General features: G+C 37.1%; 1 protein-coding gene across 4 annotated transcripts in view; it reads right to left on the reverse strand.

Annotated features, from left to right (window-relative positions):
• The window catches only part of DENND1B (DENN domain containing 1B), a 261440-nt gene that overhangs the window by 159513 nt on the left and 81582 nt on the right, over positions 1 to 20345 (reverse strand). For all 4 annotated transcript variants that reach the window (XM_082615047.1, XM_082615049.1, XM_082615048.1 and 1 more), the window contains exons 4-5: positions 4982 to 5031; positions 2577 to 2696 (exon numbers count right to left, since the gene is read on the reverse strand). In XM_082615047.1, the coding sequence (XP_082471173.1) occupies positions 2577 to 2696; positions 4982 to 5031 (170 nt within the window). The remainder of the gene's footprint in view (positions 1 to 2576; positions 2697 to 4981; positions 5032 to 20345) is intronic.

Here is a 20345-nt window from a genome sequence, read left to right on the forward strand (position 1 = left end):
TCTCTAAACTGGCTATTCTCAAAGAACACCATTTCATACTACTTTCCAGGACAATGACTGAGACATGCCATTAACATCTGTGAGATGGCAGTCTTTTAATTTCCTAGGAAAAAATAAGCTGTAGGATAGAATTTTCTCAATTTAAAATTCTCATTCTCCTCCACGATTTTTTCATAAAGCTTTGATACCTACTATTTCTTATCTACCGGAAAGCACCGTCAAATAACAAAAATAAAAGGAACATTTACTCTTTTTAAAACGACTAAATAACCAATAATGCTTATTGTGAAAGGTTTTCTTTATTGGCATAAACGATTTTATTGTCTTTTATTACATTGATATAATTGAACCATATTTTCTGCAGGTGAGACTATTCTTAATGCAGAGAACTGCAACATTCAAGGCTTCTTCTACCCAGACGAGTCTGTGAACTATGTAAAAATAACCTGATTATGGTGACTGCTCTAGAATCTGTTTCCTACAAATTAATGACAACTGGTTTGGAGATACAGACACTATACTAATCCTTCAATCATTTAACAAATAGCTATAGTTCATATTTTGTGTAAATATTTCGAGGTTAACAATGGCTTTCCTAAATTGAAACAGAAATGGCTAAGAATGTTTATTCTACAAGCCCATTCACAGGGATTATTGTGAAAACTGAAAAACTACTTCCTAATTATTAATAGGTTCATTGTATTCAAAGTATGTTAAGAGTTCAAAACAAAGAGAAAGATTTATACTCTTTAATTATGGATATCAGGAACTCACTTTGGAGACAGTGAGGTCAGCTGTAAGAGATTCAAATATTACATAAGAATGACGTCTGTAACTTACTCTCAAATGGGTCAGCAGAAACAATACTACAAGAGAGAGAGACATACAGAATTTGTGTGTGCGTGTGTGTGCGCGCGTGCATGTGCATCGTGTGCATGCACGTGTGCGTGTGTGTATGTACACTGAGAGAGTGGGGGGAGGTGGGGAGAGACAGAAGCAGGCTAACAACTGTGAATCTAGGGGATGTGTAGACAAGAGCTCATGGTACGATTCTCGAAACTTTTCTGTAAATTTGACTTTTTAACGAAAAGATTTAAAAATTCATAGAGAAAAATTAGAAAGCACGTACAGCTTCAGTCTTTCCATTAGGGCAAACTTGTCTTGGGCAGAGTGTATAAGATGATAGTCCCCTTTAAAGTGTAGCTTTGGAACTTTCAGCATGAAGGCAAGGATAAAAGGAGATCCCCCCCACCCACTTTCCACATGGTCACTCCAGACCCCGCTGCCCAAAAAACTGGCTTCAAACTAGAAGAATCAGCCTTCAGCTTGAAGCATAACACTCTTCTGGATAAAACGTTAACTTTAAAGTACAACTGTTCCAGAAAAAAAAGTTGTTTCTAAAGAAAGAAAGAGGCACATCCACATTCTATTACTTATAAAGCAGTTAAACATTTACTTTTGAATAAAGATTGAAAAAAATTCTCCAATTCTAACAAATATTCTGAGTAGAATTTATAACTTAACCCTCAAAGAATGAGAGGAATGTAGCTAAACAGCAAATGAACAGAGCAGACATCAATTTTATACCAAAGTTCTCTTGCAATACTTTAATTATTAAATTTAACGTTATTTCTTTTACTATAAACATTTCTATAGAATCTAGCGTGACCAATATCCGTATTATAATCACAGTATAGAGTCCTATTTGTATAGAACACACCTACGTTTCTGAGTCATCAGGACATATTAAAGGGAAGCTAACCTTCCGGACCATCCTCCTCAGCACTAGCAACTCAAGCCCAAGGTCCACAGACAGAGGCGCGCTCTCAACTGTCTACCGAGTGAGTCCAGGCCAACCAGGTAAGTGATGGAGGCGGACAGGCAGGGCTTGTGAAACAAGCAGACTCCTGACACAAGGAGACACCTGCTGCTCAGCACCAGCTCAGTGTTGCTGGGACAGCAAGACCAGCGCTAGCAAAAGGAACGAGAAACGTGAACTTTATGCAAGATTTCACTAAAATTTATAAGGTTAGAAACACCTTCTAAAATTTTTAAAACACCATGAAGCCAAATAAAACACCTCTAAACACTTCTGCCCAGAATCACCAGTTTGCAACCTTTACCTTCAACCAACAATTCACTTTCAAAAATCCAAGTTCTGGGTCAGCAATAGAACACATATTAACCGAATTTTTTGCATCCTACTTAATATGTGAAGCATATGTTATCTGACCTCGTATCTTAATTTTTCAAAAATAAACCCACAAAAACTAATCTTTAAAAGGGCCAATTCTCACACAACATTGTAAATCAACTATACTTCAATAGAATAATTTTTTTAAAAAAGGAGTCAATTCTTTGAAGCAAAATTCTACTGTTATGGTACATCTTTACATCAAATTGATGCCATATACACAGAGTAAATAAAACTATTTTTCAACTTGGCTGGATTTAAAGAAAACAATTTAAAAAATATATAGGCATATTTTTAAGCATCCCAAGCATAGCAAAGCACAAAAGAAAGACACCATTAATCTATCGTGCCTCCAATTTTATTTTTTACTACAAATACTTACCTAAGGATGCATAAGCAGATTTTCCCTCCTGATGTGAGTCGGCAGAATCCAAATCTCTGTTTACTTTCAATGTCTGTCAGTACAAAGGCAAAGTGCTGTCCGACTTGATTCTGAGACACTCTAAAATACAGTAGTATTATAACACTTTAAGCCTTGTGTGAGAATTTTCTTAAAGAAAAGCAAATGCAAGAATAGATGTATGTGTGGCATTGTTGTCACCTTTCCAATCAGTTAGGTTCTCAAAGCTAGAATGACGTTTTAAAAACTAAAATGAGTGTGACATGTGTAAACTAAATCATGAAGCAAGTACCAAAATAGGTTGGAACGCCTTATGGACTGAGCAATTCAGCATATTCTAATCCCTTACTAGGGAATAATAAGGTATCTTACCGTAAGTTTTCACATGCTTGAAAGTACTTATCGAATATTTCATAAATTCCGAACGTACTACCAATGGAACCGGGGAGGTGAGAAGCTGGTCATATGACGGTCCGCCCCTCCCCCGCCTCTCCTCCGGTGACTCTAAGGCTGCTCACACAGCAAAGCGCGTTACTGCACAGCCTACTGGCAGCCACCACCAATTCTGTTTTAATTGCTTCTTCTGTTGACATTCTCACCCAATAAAGTACCATACAAATCACTATTGGCATTTTTTTTTTAGCATTCTCTTCTAGAGGTACCTGTATCCTGGTAATAAATTTCCAAATACAAAATAAGAATACAATTTCTATTAAAAAAGCATACTACAGGGGCTTCCCTGGTGGTGCAGTGGTTGAGAATCTGCCTGCCAATGCAGGGGACACGGGTTCGAGCCCCGGTCTGGGAAGATCCCACATGCCGCGGAGCAGCTAGCCCCGTGAACCACAATTACTGAGCCTGCGCGTCTGGAGCCTGTGCTCTGCAACAAGAGAGGCCGTGATAGTGAGAGGCCTGCGCACCGCGATGAGGAGTGGCCCCCACTTGCCACAACTAGAGAAAGCCCTCGCACAGAAACGAAGAGCCAACACAGCCGTAAATTAATTAATTAATTAATTTTTTTAAAAAGCTTACTACAAAGAATCTGCGCTAACGTGAACTAAGTAGCATCATACGTGTCACGCTGCCACGTAAGGTGCGGTATAAATCATTACGCTGAATCTTTACTATTATTTAAAATATACAAATATATTTCCTGTTACTGGCCACAGCTTTGCCATTAGACAACAATAACTGAACCTCTGCTTCCTTGTCCCAAAATAAAGTTTCCAGGACACCTAAACTTTGGCTTTGAAATAGCCACAGGAATTATGTACGAGGAAACAAGCTACTTACCCCTACTGCACCAATACAACAAAACATTTCCAATCGTCAGGAAATACTGCAGTTCAAATGCTGAACATTTAACAAACACACTTTTATGGGGACAGGTTTGGTTTTGGTTTTTTAACTTTTATAAACTTCAAAAACAACCTCTAGTGTCTACTGTGCCCTCTAGTGCCCAATGTTCACAATTTCCTTCCATAGCTTTTCTTCCTTTATTTCATCTTTGCTATTAATTTGGAAATTGCAACTTTAGCAGGTACAAGTGATTCCCCAGAAAAGAGGTAAAACAAGGGGCATCATTCACCAGCAGTACTTATTAGTATCAATTAGCCCATCGTTAGAAAGGCTTTTATCTTCAACACTGTAAAATTTTAGATTTTTACTAATCTTTACTTTTAGCAAAATATTTTCCTAAAATACATTTTCTTTTAATACCACCTCACAGCATACCCTTAAAAAAAACTGATAATAGGGTATGAAAATCACATGAAAAACAATAAATGATCTGTTATTATGCTCAAAGGGCTATATATTCTGTGACATTCCAGTTACACACAGGTAATACTCTATTCATTCAGCATTTGTTCAGTAAAATACAAACATAATGAGATTTTCAAAACTGCTAGGTAAGAGGGTTTCTCTGCAGCCTTCCATAATATTGCACGATTTCTATAAAGCTATTCTTGGGAGACAACCAGCCATGAGTTTTACAATATCACACAGATGGTCTTTTCAATCAGGGTGAAGTGAGATAGAAACCAGGATATATACATCTAATTTTAAAAGACACAATTCTAAGGCTCTGATAAAGGACGTATTAATGTTTTTTTCTCCTAGTGCTTACAACATGTACCTGAAGAACAAAAGGAAGAAATGGAACCTTAAGACTAATCCTAACTGGCCACAGTGGAATAAACAGAAGATATAATGATTTAGAAGGCTTCTCCATTTCAAATATTATTTAATTTTGAACCTCTGGTCTTTTCTGTTAGAGGCAATGGGAAAAAAAATACATTTCATTTTATAAAGAAAACACATGTAATAATTTTAAAGTGCTCACTGAGATAGGCTAAGGTTATTTTAGATGATGACTTATACTGTACCTTTCAACGTCAAAGGGGAAACAGAACTTTGGCACAGTCTGTAGTACTTCCTGCAAATGCAAAAAAAAAAAAAAAAGCTTTAGAATATTTTTAAAGATGCAGTTAAAACTTTTTTGGAGACATTTTTTTAGGGAAAAAAAGTTTGTCTTTTTCTTAAGAAAAATAACAGGTTCCTGGACTAAAATAATTGATTATTAAAAAGGAATTAAGTGTGTGCTTTGGCAGATTGCACTGACAATGCCACGGAAGCCCCAGGAGGGAAAGGCCTGGCCTGAAGGGTATTAACACCCCTCACATCCCCGCTGGGACTCCCTTCAACAAGGCCATATGGATTTTACAAGAAGCACCGCACCATATGGGTAAGCTGCGTCTGCTGCTGCTTGTACCACAGAGTAGCCACAGGGACTTCTGACAGATCCTGGCTCAGAAATATAAATGTTGTTTCAATTAAAATGCAGGCAGAGAAAAGGGAATGAAGTTGGCAGCAATGAATTACTGAGAGGTATAACAACTCAACGTGCCCCAGAGTAAAATGGTTCAAAAAAAAGGATTTTCTATAGCTAAAGAAACACATTTATATGTTGAACTCTTGGTAAATTCAACATCAGTAACACTAAGTTTAATCCCAAATAACACTCTTAAAGAAATGCGTATCTAAAAATAAGCCTTTAACGTAAAACTACATAGCTTCTACTCTGTGCACTTTTATTTAAAAATTTCCTAATATGAAAATCAATGTTTTAATTAAGTATAGAAAATAATCTTACTGACTTGAAATCTGCAGTGACTTTATAGTTATTATAAAATAATTTTAAAAGCTTTTAGAAATCATATACATTAACAAGTATAACAAAATGCAGATAATTGTCAGATATTTGGCAAAAAAATAGAAAAAGATCTATTTTGTTAAATATGAAAAACAACTTAAAATTAACTCCTGTCATAGAGTCAGAATTGAAGACACCCTCATACAAGTTTAAAGCCAGGTGATTTTACAAGGGAAAGCAGAGATTGATGAGGAGGCTTCATATTAAAAGAGTAAAGAGTAAATATCTTCATGCAGTAGCCACTCCCCAGCAAAAAAAAACTCCCTATCACTACCTCTCTACCAATAGAACTTACATTCAGAGAAATCATCAGTATATGAATATTAAGCCCTACACACAGTCACAGGATTGAGTGTTTTAAGCAGAATTTCTCACATTCTTTTAAAATGTAAACTGGCATAAAGTATCAAGTAAAAATAAACCATTGTAAAATTCCAATGCCAAAACCTAAGAAAACTTCAAGAGCCTTAAGTCCCTGAAGCTGAAAGAAAAGCATATGTAAAGAAGCTATCTTCTATCTTTAGGGCAGGGTACCCAGGTTTGTTTATGAACATATACATTTGTAAGTACGAGCGCAAACCCCGTATTTAGAAAAAGATAACTGTTTTACTACTGACAATGTTTTATTATCAATAAATGGAACTAAAAGAGCTGCTGAGCTTGAAATAATTCGAATTACTTAAACTGAAAACAGGACATTACAAAAGAGAACAGTTCATCTGACCATTGCTAATCATTATCTTGTGCTGCAAAAAGTGAAGCCATTTCCCATATTTACAACACACGTGAACGCTATTCAGATACTCCCCCTGCAAAGCTGTTCGTATCATTTCTGTAACAATAAAGACAGATATTCAAAATCCATTGTCTGCTTCCAAATATACCCGAATTAATAATATATTTCACATCGATTTTAAGACTCAAATAAAGAAGAATGTTTCCCAGTTAGTTGCTCAATCGTTCACACCCTCCCCCTCCCTCCTTCCAGAAGCAACACACAGGCACACACTTCTGCAAAACAGCCACGGCTCGCTCCCCAACTGGCAGAAGCATCCCTCAGGGGACAAGTCTTTAAACCTCCGCACTCTTTAAAATTCAACCAGCCAGCAGGTCTATAGACTAGTGTATAAACAGTATAGACAAAAAAATCCTCTCTCAGCTTATGTCAGTGACAAAGCAGCTCAGCAGTTGACTGTTCCTCCCCTGACAGTATAAGCTGGGCTTACACAGATCAATGGCTGCAAGTCCTACCTAGCTCCCAGGGCTCGGTTTTCTTCCTTAATTACAGGTGCTATTCAAACTGAGGTTGAAAAAGAAAGAGAGAGAGAGAGAGAAAGAGAGAGAGAGAGAGGGAGAGAGGGAGAGAGGGAGGGAGGGAGAGAGGGAGAGAGGGAGGGAGGGAGGGAGGGAGAGGGAGGGAGGGAGGGAGGGAGGGAGAGGGAGGGAGGGAGGGAGAGAGGGAGGGAGGGGGGAGGGAGGGATAAAATACATGCAAATAGTTTTTTGGATCCCTTTAACAATGATGTTAATTGAAAACTGTACTTTTATATTGATTAGAAGTGCTCCTAAACTCTGGTATTTCCACCGCACTGTGTTCTTGATATGACACATACACACACATTTCTGGATTGGCATCCGTAGATTATGTGAAAGGTTTAAGACAATACTCTTCAAAAGTTATGTTTCTCTATTCCTACAGGCTTTTGTTTTTATGAAATACCTATTTTCCTTAGACAAGAAAAATTATCCGGGTTCTCAAAATCCTCTTAATTCTCTAAAATATTTTTTTTCATAGAAAGAACACATTGACTAACATGTCAAATGTTAAAAATAGAAATAACAAAAAGAATGACATATTAATAGAATATAAAATTACGAATAGCAAAATACAAGAGGCAATAACACATATATCTGCATATGCCCTAAAAACAACACGTCTACTACTACATAAATAAATGGACTGGGAAATATATAAATGACTGAAAACAAGGATTAATGCAAATTTACACACTGTGGTTTTTTGGTACTATATCCTGTATCTGTACTAATAAGCATTATGATCAAATTGACCGTGTAAGAGAGAAGAAACTGCTCGTGTTAAGAGTGGTATATTGACTCTCTATCCATGAGGTTACCATTGAGCATTATATATTGATCAAGTAAAAGAGGAAAGGGGCATTTAAGAATCTACTTAAAAAAAAAAAAAGCTGAAATATGTAAAGTTTACCTCCTGATTAGAGTTCGGTAACTACAAAGGCCTTAGAATTTCTCTGAACAAAATCTAAGAAGCAAGGAGATGCACCATCGCTAGGATCGGTACTTGTTGTCCTTGTCCTCAGTGGCTCCTTCCCCTGCCCTCCACTGAAATGCTGAGCTTCCAACCAGTCCTCTCCGCCACACTCAGTAAATTACACCTGCCTAGGCAATCTCACCTACATCCACGGATTCAACTACAACTACCAAATTTCTTAGTCCCATAGTTCAGATATTTCTGTGAACTCCAGGATTATACTTCTAACTACTTTCTAGTATCAATCTCTGAACGTTCCCCAGACACCTTCAATTCAGAATGAACAAAACTGAAGTCACTCTTTCAGTTTTATACTCCTTATCACCCAGAACGGCAGCACCGCCCACCCCGTTACCCAAACAAGCACATGGTAGTTGCCTAGACCTCTCCCTTTCCCTGACCCCCATATACAATCAATCAATCTTCAAATTCTGTTAGTTCAACTTCATAAACATCTTTCTCCAGGGGTTCTCAATGGGAGGGCAGAAAGAATTAGACGGAAGATAAGAAGGTATAAGATAATCACTTGGGAGGGTTTTTCAAAACACACTTGATTGCCTACAGTAAGGGTCCTGACTGTTTAACTTGGTTTGAATGGCACCTATAACTAAGGAATAAGACTAACTGTATCAGATAAGGGTGCCTACTGTACACAAAGCAGTACTTATCCTCTCAGTGCGAGAAGTGACACGGTGGACCTTTTCGGGGACTGATTCAGCACCCTCCTCAAGGACTCAGGAGTCCTCAAAACGAGCTGCCAGAGTTCAGCTCACCACATGAAGACACCGCTGTATCCAGCGAAAGCTTCCTGGGAGGCTCTTTCTATCAGAGAGGAAACCTTTCCCAGAAGGCCCACCGGCTGACTTTCCCATCGCAGCTGATCAGCCAGAAGGTGGCGGCCACTCCTAGACTAACCACAGGCAGGGCAAAGGTTACCCATGCTTAGCTTAGCCTTAGACTGCTTAGAGGCGAAGTCAGAATTCAAACCCATCCATTTTCCACTGGCCGCGACACCTGTAGTTAATTATAAAGACGCTTGAGTGAAGCATCATCTTTTCTTTCTTAAGACTCCTCACAGCAATTTTAATTAGATAAGAATTACAGTTCTACCAAAGTTCTCAGGAAAAATATACTTTTCAAATATGCATAAATTTATTCATTTGAGTAACACTTTCAGAATCCTTTTGTAAAAAGGGGGCTTTACTTATCAATTTTAATCTAATTTTTCACAAAGGCCACTGATTCCTAAAAAGATGGTTACTCAATTTTGAATACTATCTCCCAAAACAAATGAGAATTCATTAATACCGTGTATTCACTCAATCTATTTGTGCTTTACATGGGGGAAAAATAAACTTTTTTTGTCTCAAAAGAAATATTCACTGAGCTGCTTAGTGACAAGCAGGTTGTACAGTGCAGAACAGGGATTCCCAAACTGCACCCGAGCTGCTCCAGGGCACCACGGCACACCCACAGGGGTACTGCGAGATGCTTTAAGTTTCCAAGGAAACACAGCTACACTAACAGGGTGATTAGAGTGGGATGCATTTTATTAAAAGGTAGAACTACAATTATACCGTAAGTTACACATACAGCCTCTTTAAACATCGTCTTACTTTCTAAAGTGTTTTAAGCTTGGAGACTCTATTTTAAACTTCGAGCCAAGGAATAACTATCAGAATAATTGAGACCACTGCAGGATTCTTCTCTTGGTTTTACTTTTATGTACTATTTCAATTAGAAGTATATTTCTCTTTCATCCTCCTTCCTTAATTTAGGGAAAACACAAAGTCTGTGAATTCTAACGCTAACAGTGTTTAGATTGTTAACTCTGATCAAGTTATTTTTCACTATCAAAAATTAAGAATGAATTTTCATTACTGAAAGATTTAAATAACTGCCACGAAGCAAATGCATTCGACTGTAAGAAGAACTGTATTGTAGAAATACGAATTTTGAGGATTTGGGTTCTATGTGTATCAGTCAGGTGATGAGAGCTCTGAACTCAACATTAGCTTAATCTAATGCCAATGAGAAAGCCTAGATTCAAAGCAGTACAGCGTGACGTTACCTAAAATACGTATACTGTACTTAACGATTAGATAGGTGGTTTACTTGGTAAATAAAAGGAATAATACATTTCCCTCATTAGTTAAAGAGAAGAATTCAAAAGGCATGAAAGTATATATATATAAGCAAATGGGCTTCCAAAGTTTTTTTGTCAAAAGTTCTATTCCAACCACCTTCAAATTTTTATGCCTACGTTAACACTAACTTTTAAACAGTGATTTGAATAACAATTATCCAACTCTAAGAAAAAGCCACCTAGGAAGACTCCCTTTCTTTTTCCCTAATAACCATGTAACCTCCCATTCCTTTCAGACTAATATACTTATTCTTTGCCTCACTCACCCCTATTTTAACTAGTAACATTTTCTAGATCAAAGGAAACACCTATATAATAAAATAGAGCATTGCCTATAATATTTATTTGCATTATAGACACTTAGCTACTTAAAAATGAATATCAAACTGCCATTAAATCAAGATAAGTAGAAAAAAGCCTCAATTTTTAGAGAGAAACAAGTTTTACACCAGTCAACTGATCCGCTACCATGACCCCAACCCGCAGCTAGATGCTGTGGAGAGTAAAGGAAACGTGATTACTAATTTTCAGAGCTACGATGAGATCCCAGAAATAGGCACAGGCACCAGTGTGCAGGCACACACCCATGAGGCAGCAAAGCCCAGTGGTCAGTGCACGGTGCTCTGGAGCCAGGAGGTGACACTCAGACCTGGCTGGGCCAGCCCCCGGCTAAGCACCCCCGTCACCACCTCTAGAAAATGTGCCAAAATTATTATCTATCTTGTAGGATTAAGTGAGGATTTACTTGGGATTTATATGAGGATTAAGTTAAAAATCCATATAAAATGATTAGACAGTGTCAGGTACATAAACCCCACTGACAACTGTTAACTTTTTTATTAATTAGTTACTTATTTTAAGAACTCAAGTGTCATATGAATTCAAATGAAGAAGATACTTATTTATTCAACAAATATTTACTAAATAACTACAACATTTAAGGTCCTGTGTCCAATGACCTATGCCAAAACATTAACATACTGAGATACAAAATACAAAGTATTATACTGAATAATTTATCTGCCTCCTTGCAAGATGGTTAACATATTTAATTAATATAGGTGCCTACGGATATAGATATAGAGTTGAATATATTCAAGTATTTCTGTTTAATCAAACACAATAGAAGCAAACTCGGTTAATGCTGCAAAATCATAAACCGTGCATATCTGATGTTTTCAGTATGTACAGGAGCTTACTTTGGGCTACCATGCTGGCTACTTCTTTGAATTAAAAATATCTTCAAAGAGTCACGCCAACAGACATTTTTCATTTAAGGGAGGGTTTACTAACAAAATTCTTTTTTCGTGTACTTATTTATCAATGCACTTAATAAGGATTAATTACCAACTCTACACAAGGCACTGGCCAGCGCGAGGAACGGAGGGACTTCCTGCCCCCTTCACCTCAAAGGGGGCTTCCCTGCAACTGTCCTGGCGAAGACACTGATAGAGATGCCCTTAGAAAACACATCCTCTTTGTAGCACTGCCCTTGATTACTGAATTATGTTTTCCATTTTCTTTAATTTTGAGTCACTCTTTGTTCTTTGTTAACCTTTACCTGGATTTTACATTTTCCCCAGTCTGGATTTTATATTTTCCCCAGTCCTGTGGACTGCCAGACCCTTGATTCATATTATTCCTCATATTCTTGAGACCTAGACCATGTGCAATCTTTCTGTCACTGTATTCATGTAAATATTCTCCATTCATTGGGTAAATCACACATTAAAGAATGTATTTTGCTGTTATGGATGACAAACGAGGTATGATATGTCCCAGAGAAGTAAACTACAATTATCCTTTTTTTTTTTTTTTAAATCCTGCCTTGAACCCAGTTCAGAACTATGCCTGCACTGCTTGATTTTCCCTAGATAGTGAATCCTGTGATAAACCAGATGGGAATCTTGTTTGTCTGATGCTTTAAGAAACAACAGAAACTTTAGTTTTAGAGCATAAATCAGGGACCCTACACTTTAGATGACTATTGTATTCTGGGAGCAACAGTACACATACTAATTATTTCTGTATACCTTGAAGGTCCCTGGAGTCTATAAGGTCACCTAGTGGAAATGAGAATCACGGTGTCTTTTAAAAGTTTGGAAAAATCATAACTGACTATTTACCCATTTGGAGGCTTTGTCTGGAAGAACTAAATTATAATTACACAATTATAAAATACAGACTGTTCTATGAAGATTATTTACTTAGGTATAACGTCTAATCAGTACTAACTCATATTTACAAACTCAACATGAACTTATTTATATGAATAATTAATATGCTTATGTACATTTATGTATATTCATTTAGCAAATATTTAACGTGCGAATAGCAATCAAGGACAATCACAATGTAATGTAATAAAAGTGTGGGTGTTAAAAGTGAAAAACACCATGGAGTCTAGAAATCAGACATGTATACCACATTTAGCAGGGGTGCTTCTGGAGGAGTGTGGTGGAAGTCCCAAGGGAAGAAATCTCATCTATTGCTAAATAGAGAAATACAGAGAGAACAAAATTTGGCCCGACTATTGTACAATGAGAGGGAGGTAGAGAGGAGTTAAGGGTGGTTTTCCCATCACAGGAAAGAATATTACAGAAAGGTCCAGAAAGGTCTGGAGATGAGAAAGAACACGTACAAAGTCTGGGAGGATGATAAGAGAATGTGGCTTGAGAAATAAGCAGGGGACTGATTCTATCATAAGGGCTCTAGGCCAATTAAGAAGTTCTGACTTGATGCAAAGAGTAGGGAAACCACCCCTCCTGGTTTGCCCAGAAGCCCTTTACATGCATCTTCTCAGCACAGTTATCAGCAGCAACCCCTTTTACTCACAAAAGTGTCCAAGTTATAATTTATCGTAACAGAAATCAGAACAGTGGTATCCTGGGGCTGTGGGAGTGGGTTAGCAGGCACAGGAAGTAACCAGGAAGCAGCAAGAGGGAACTTTCTGGAGTGACAGAGACAGTCTGTATCTTTAAAGGAATGTGGGTTACACAGGCGTAGGCATCTGTCAAAACTCATTTCATTGTACACTTGAGATCTGCATTGCACCATATACAAATTATCAGTGAAAAAGTAATAAATAAGTATCTCAGTTTGGACAATAAATCATGGTCACCCAACCTAAGAAAAACAGGGAAGCTTTGAAAGGTTTAAAGCAAGGGAGGGACATGACTGGACTTGAATTTTAGAAAGATCACTCTGACTACAGTTTGTAGAATGGGTTTTAAAAGGACAAGACTGAAGGCTGGAAAATCAGATAGAAGGCTTTTGCAATCATCGAGGTGAGGAGTGGTGACCTGAAGAGAGACAGTGCAGCAGGAATGCAGAGAAGGTACAAAACTGAGATATAAACAAGAGTAAAAATGGAGACGTCCAGGAGGTAGCTGGATAAAACGTCTGGTGCTCCAGAGAAAGAATCTGGCCTAGACAGGGACAGAGACAGGGAATGACACCGATTAAAAGATATGGAAGTGATAAGAGATAGGACTTTTATTGTCTGCTGTTATGGACAATTACTGTTATTTTTCATATTTTTATAGTCGCCTCAACAAGCAACTTTATTATAATATTCCCAAATTATGAAATCACTGTATTTTCTCATAATCCTGTCTTTATTTTTCTAGTGATTTGCATCAAGATATACGTTATAGAGTACTCAACCACTTCTGGTATTATAACCACAGTATGTCACCAGTCAGTAACCAGAGATCAATGAAGTCAGTAGTGACCCAGAAAGTCCTAGTTGTTATAACTGACATGATCAATCAGAACAAACGAATCTCCAAAATCTTTGATGGCTTATTCAGCTCTGGAGTTCTCCTAATGCCTAACCAGTGCCTGGAACATTACTCATGCTCTCAAAAAAAAAAAAAAAAAACTGTTGACCTCATATGAAATGACACTGTTTTAGCACCATCAGAATCAACCCACCTCAGTAGACAGTTCAAGGAAATGTGATTTAAGAGTCTGCGTGCTTTTTTTCTGATTATCTTCCCAAATAAAGATATGATAAAATAATTGCTTACTCTGTGCCAGGTTCTGACCTAAGCACTTACATGTTTATTTCATTTAACCCTTACAACAACCCATGTTTTTTCCCTTTTCTATGTGGAGGGGAAAAAAGAGGTGAAAGAGACTAAGTAACTTGCCCAAAGTCACACAGCTAACAAATGTTAGAGTTGGGATTTGAACTCACAGGCTGAAGCTTCTAACCATTATACCCCATGCCATGAATTTTTATTCACTTTGTTTTCATGTAGGGTCCAACATATAACCAGCAGATGCCTGAATCTGATGCCTGCTTGGTCTCTATATGGTAGATATTGTCCATACATATGAAGAGTTAAGGGTATACAATTAATACTTCCGAACCAGAGTTCAGCTTGGCGTATGGAAAAATAAAGGGGGCCGAGCTGTGAGGAAATCGTGGGAGAAGAGATGGGACGATATGTCATCACAAATGTGAGTCTCACCTGCTCTGGGTTGTTCTATGCCCTTGAAATTAAGTCCTGAGGCAAAAAAGCAATGCTGCTTATGTCTATGCTTATTTATTACCACTGAAAATATTAGATTTACAGTATAAACATACATCTGATTTCTTTCAAGTAAGACTTATAAGGACTTAAGTAGATTCTTTCTCACAGAGGAGCAAAAGACCAAGAAATTAAATTTGAAGCCTATTATTATTATTATTTTTTTTTTTTAGCGGTACACGGGCCTCTCACTGTTGTGGCCTCCCCCATTGCGGAGCACAGGCTCCGGACGCGCAGGCTCAGTGGCCATGGCTCACGGCCCAGCCGCTCCGCGGCATGTGGGATCTTCCCGGACCGGGGCACGAACCCGTGTCCCCTGCATCGGCAGGCGGACTCTCAACCACTGAGCCACCAGGGAAGCCCCGAAGCCTATTATTTAAAACCTGAAACAAAATCATCTGTCACTTATCAGAACAAGGATCATACCAGAAAAGTAAATAATGCTCAAGTAACACAGGCAGGATGAGGTTAAACAAGGTTAATAGTAACAGAGGGGCTGAGGGTGGAGAGTGCATATGCACTGATCAGGCCAAAGCTGCCTCTGCGTGGCGGCTGGTGAGGACATGGAAAACTGCAGCTCAGATGGTAAACACCCCGGGTCACTGATGCCGTTAGCCATTCTATTCATGAAGTCTGCAAGACATTTTTATCCCCTTCATTTAAAGCAGGAACTAAGTACTTAGTAATTAATATAAAACCTTATTCAAATATAGCTAGCAAGCAGGACTAAAAATCAAGAATCTAGGAACTCTGTTTCTTTTTTTGTATTTTTAAGTCATCTTAAATTATACAAGATTTTTCCTTTATAAAAAATGTGCATGCCCATAATTTTTAATATGTCAAATTACAATTAAATTTGAAGTCACAAGTGGTCTTTTTTTTTTGAATGATTTGCTTCTTGAGATTCTAAATAGAAATATTGTGAGCTATTATTTTGCAAACTTATTCAGCTCCACCCATTACAGAACATCTACCTCCTGTAATAAAAATTTAGTTCACACTCCCTGCTGATGTAATCTTTGGCCTCTTGCTGAGATTTTAAGAAAAGGTGCCAATCTTGGTCTTAGTTCTTATAATGCAGAACTCTTTCTATGAGAAATTCAACTGTGAACACTGGTTCTTTTCACACAGAGAAAGCTACCAAACAAGCCTCACCAAATAGCAATGAGTTTTGATCATTCCTAGTCTAGTCCACTTCGGCATAAATGACCTTAAAGAGAACACACAATTTGCTGAGTCTCTTGTCTTTACAATAAAGAGTCTCTTTATTTTACTCAAGAAACCAGAAACTACACACACACACGCACACACGCACACACACGCACACACACACACAGAGCGAGAGTTATTTGATAAATTTTCTCAGTTAAGGATTGGTAGTTCTCTTGAATAAATGATCTAATCCCTTCTATTTATTCTTTACAATATATTACTGTATTGGAATATATGGAATATAAGGAGTATATATAAAAAACAGGAGTGACTTACTTGTAAAAGCAGGTTAAGGTAAATTCTATAAAGTAGAGGCAACCTTTGGTCAGCTAAAAAGCAGACTAAAATAGTTCTTCCTCTCACTGAAAATTTTCTTGGAAGTACGATGTAAGTCTATCACTGCTTGCTGGTGAGTCTTCTCAGCTTAGAGTCACCAGTGATCGCTAATTTTTACGTTTAATAGCCATTTTTCCAGTCTTTACCATATTTGACTTCTGCAATGTGTAACACTTTATTCATTTAACATGTGTTTATCCCATGCCTACCAGGGATGAGACATGTGGGATCAAAGGCTGACAGTGACCTGCCCTTGACTGAGGAGGCCAAGGCTTCTGCTCCCGAGCACCCTCCCCGGACATCAGTGCCCACTTCATCCAGCTCTCCTCCTTGCTCCCAGCCTGTTTCATGGCGCCTTCTCCATTGGTGTTCCCAGGGTTCCGTCTGCAGCCCCCACCTCTCCATGGGGAATCTAATCTCACTGCTACACGGCACGGATAAAGCCTGGATTCTCCAGCCAGAAGGCGAGGGTCAGAACCCAGTGCAGCTACTCAACAGCTCCGTGAAGCCACATCATACTCCTCTCCTGAACCCCAGCCGGCGGCGTCCTACTACTTAGGAGACATCCCTACCAGCTTACCTGGCACGTCCAAAACTGGAAACATCCTCCCTCAAAACCTCCTCCCAGGGCTTCCCTGGTGGCGCAGTGGCTGAGAGTCCGCCTGCTGATGCAGGGGACACGGGTTCGTGCCCCAGTCCGGGAAGATCCCACATGCCGCGGAGCGGCTGGGCCCATGAGCCACGGCCGCTGAGCCTGCGCGTCCGGAGCCTGTGCTCCGCAACGGGAGAGGCCACAACAGTGAGAGGCCTGCGTACCGCAAAAAAAAAAAAAAAAAAAAAAAAACCACCAAAACCCTCCTCCCAAACGCCTTATTTCTATGCTTTTAAGCTAACTCTTTCCCAATCTAACTTTTCCCAAACTTCAGAATCAGGCAACAAGTCTTTCTTTCATTGTATACAAACACATCACAAACTAGTTAAAACCACGTGGACCCTGTGTCTGCATTGGCAAAAATGACCACTAGACTGCACTGTCGTCGCTTCTGATCAAACAGGCTAAGGATAAAGATGTATGTTATCGCTTAGTACTAGCTTACCAAGACAAGCTGAAATGTTATCAGTTGTCTAGAAAAACACATATGAATAAATGTGTAACTATATATTTGAATAGCTAAGTTATAAAAGTAACAAAAAAATTTCATATCTTAAAGATAATATTCACCATCACATTTAGTTAAAATACTTAATATATAACAACCATGAAGTTAATTTTTGAAATTAGGTCTATTTAAAGGCCAAACATTAATCAAACATTGTACACTACTTGAAATATTTCTATGAAATATCATACCTAACATTATGTCTTTAAGATTTAAAAAGTCTAACATATGCAAAGTCTATTAAAATGCACATAATTTATCTCACTCAAAATGAAAATATATCTAATAAATAATACTATTCATCTGGCCTCTCCCTTAACATACAAATGCATTCCGTTTCTCCAAAACACAGCAGCTGGGAATGAAAGGAAAGATTTCAAATGATCATTTTCACATCATATTCCATCATCTTTTCTTCAGTTTTTCCTAGCTTTCCTTTGAGCCCCATTCTTTTACAAGGGGTCTCTTTTTAGATCAATCCATATTTCCATAATCCACACTGCTGTTTCCTCCTCTTCTCCCCAGGGTGGACTAACCCCCATATCCAGAACTATGGCTTACAACTGTCATTAAGCCTTATAACAATAACAAGATAACAAAAGAACGGGTGGGGATGAGGCTAGCTGGTACCATATGTTGATCAAGTTCAACATTTTCAGCTAACAGAGGATATTTTTTAAATTTCAAAATTTTAATTGTGAATTGCTTTCATATCTACTTATTCTCCCCAACTGTATTTCAGGCTTAAATTTTAAACACTAATAAACAACCTGGCAATATTACTTTAATAGGGCTTACCTATTAATAATGTACTGAGAGGGGAGAGAAAATGGAAATAGCAAAATAAAAAGGTAAAGTAGCAATTTATGGTTAGCTACTGATTCTTATAATCCGCAAGTTTCACTCAACTTATACCTATTCCTAAAAAAGAAATTTCCCTGAAAGGCATTTTTTAAAGCACTATACAGTTATAATGATTAAGATTATTTCAAAGTAACATACTCCATGTAAATTAATATTGACTTTATGTCAATTTGAAAGATTTTAATTTCTCCACCAAGTAACATCTGAAAACATGCTACTTTTGCTTCCATCCTTTGTTTCATAGTTAATTAATTTTAACTTCTTTTTAAGCTAAAAATAAAGAAAAATGTGAAATATAACATTTTGAACTGGTAGACTTTCATGCTCCTATATTAAATTTAACTTTTTTTTCTCCTGATTTCAGGAGAATGGCTTCTGATTCATCAGCCTATGCTACATCATATTGAAAAAAATTATTTCCTAACGCTTTCTCTCAAAGATTCAGAACCCGTTATAGAACTAAATTTCAAAGTGACTTTTATCAAACGTTTAATGCTCAATACAAAGTAAGTTCTTGTGAAACCACATTTATCTTTTTCAATCTGCATCATCTATTATTACTTAATTTCTATAGGTTGTTGAGTAATGCCAGACCTTCCAGGATTGGTCTAAATTATTTGCATAGTTAGAATATAATAATTTCACTGCTATAAAAATAAGTATAAAACCCCTCACCTCTAAGCGCTCATTAAAGTAAAACCTGTTCACCCTTCAGCAGAAAAATAAGGTCATTTTTTCAGGAGCTTTCAAATTTTATTATCTAAAATGTATGCAAAAATATTCTTTTCAATAGGAGTTTGTTAGATTACACAGTTCTGTATTCCAATAAATACCTCAGCTCTAAAGCAAAATTTCTCACTAAGTTTTTCCAAATTAGTTTCCCTGTTTGCAATAAAACTTTTAAATTTTAACAGTAGAAAATATAAGACAAGCATGCAGGTAAAATAAGAACAAGATCACATTTTGCCTTGAGCTTTCTAGCACTGCATTTACAAAGGAAACAAATCTTGCCTACATGAAGAAAGGCAGAAAGATATAATTATGGTGATGATCTTGGATTTAATTTTAAGCACTTTCCCACATGCTTGCCACTTATGTTTTACTATGATTCTTCTTTTTTTGACACAGGAATGTGCAAAAAAGATAACACTGTGTTTCTACAGAGCAAATTATAAGAAATAATTTATATTTTAGGATTATTAAGATAAATCACTGATAAAATGGAATATGAAACAAAGTATACAGTCTTGATAGGATTATAATTCTCTTAAATTAGCCATCATCTCTCTTTATAAGATTTAGTTTCATTAAAAATTAAGAAATCAAAAATACGTGTTCATATATAACGGAAATATTCACAGTGGTAGTAAAATAAAAATTAACCATCACACATCAAAAACTGGTTCAAGACAATTTGTTCCTTCCATTTGGAAAAACAATATTTGGTATAGAATGCAATTAAATTTTTTTCTGTGCCTGATATAATCAACTGGTAGTATAAAATGACAGAATCAAATCCAAACAAGCAAAAAAAGAAATCCAGTTTTTAAAAATATCTGTAATTGTTTAAGTATTTATTTTGAGAGTATTTAGATTTAATAAATTATTCCCCCAAAGTTTAGATTTTATGCTTGATGAAAGAAGCATAATTATAAAATGGCCAGCCATCAATCTACTGCAATTTCAAATCATGAAAGACTTTATTTATTGCAATCAAATCCCTTTAAAATTATTAAAAGAAATACTTCTTGGAAATGATGGATGTGTAAAAAATATTTTTAAATAAAGAACAGGCATTCTTCCTAAACCATGCAGACCAACTACCAGATACTGCTGAACATGAAAACCGTATACAGTGCTCATGAGTGTATTTGTTTTGGAATCAGCTAACTAGCTAGTTACCTACAACTACAAAAGACCTACAAAGATACAGCTGAAGGGTAAGATTTAAAATGTTCTTTTATTACTGTATATGACATAGCTTCTTACTA

Source organism: Mesoplodon mirus (assembly GCF_964341445.2).
Source record: "Mesoplodon mirus genome assembly, chromosome: 3".
NCBI classification, from domain to species: Eukaryota; Metazoa; Chordata; class Mammalia; order Artiodactyla; family Ziphiidae; genus Mesoplodon; species Mesoplodon mirus.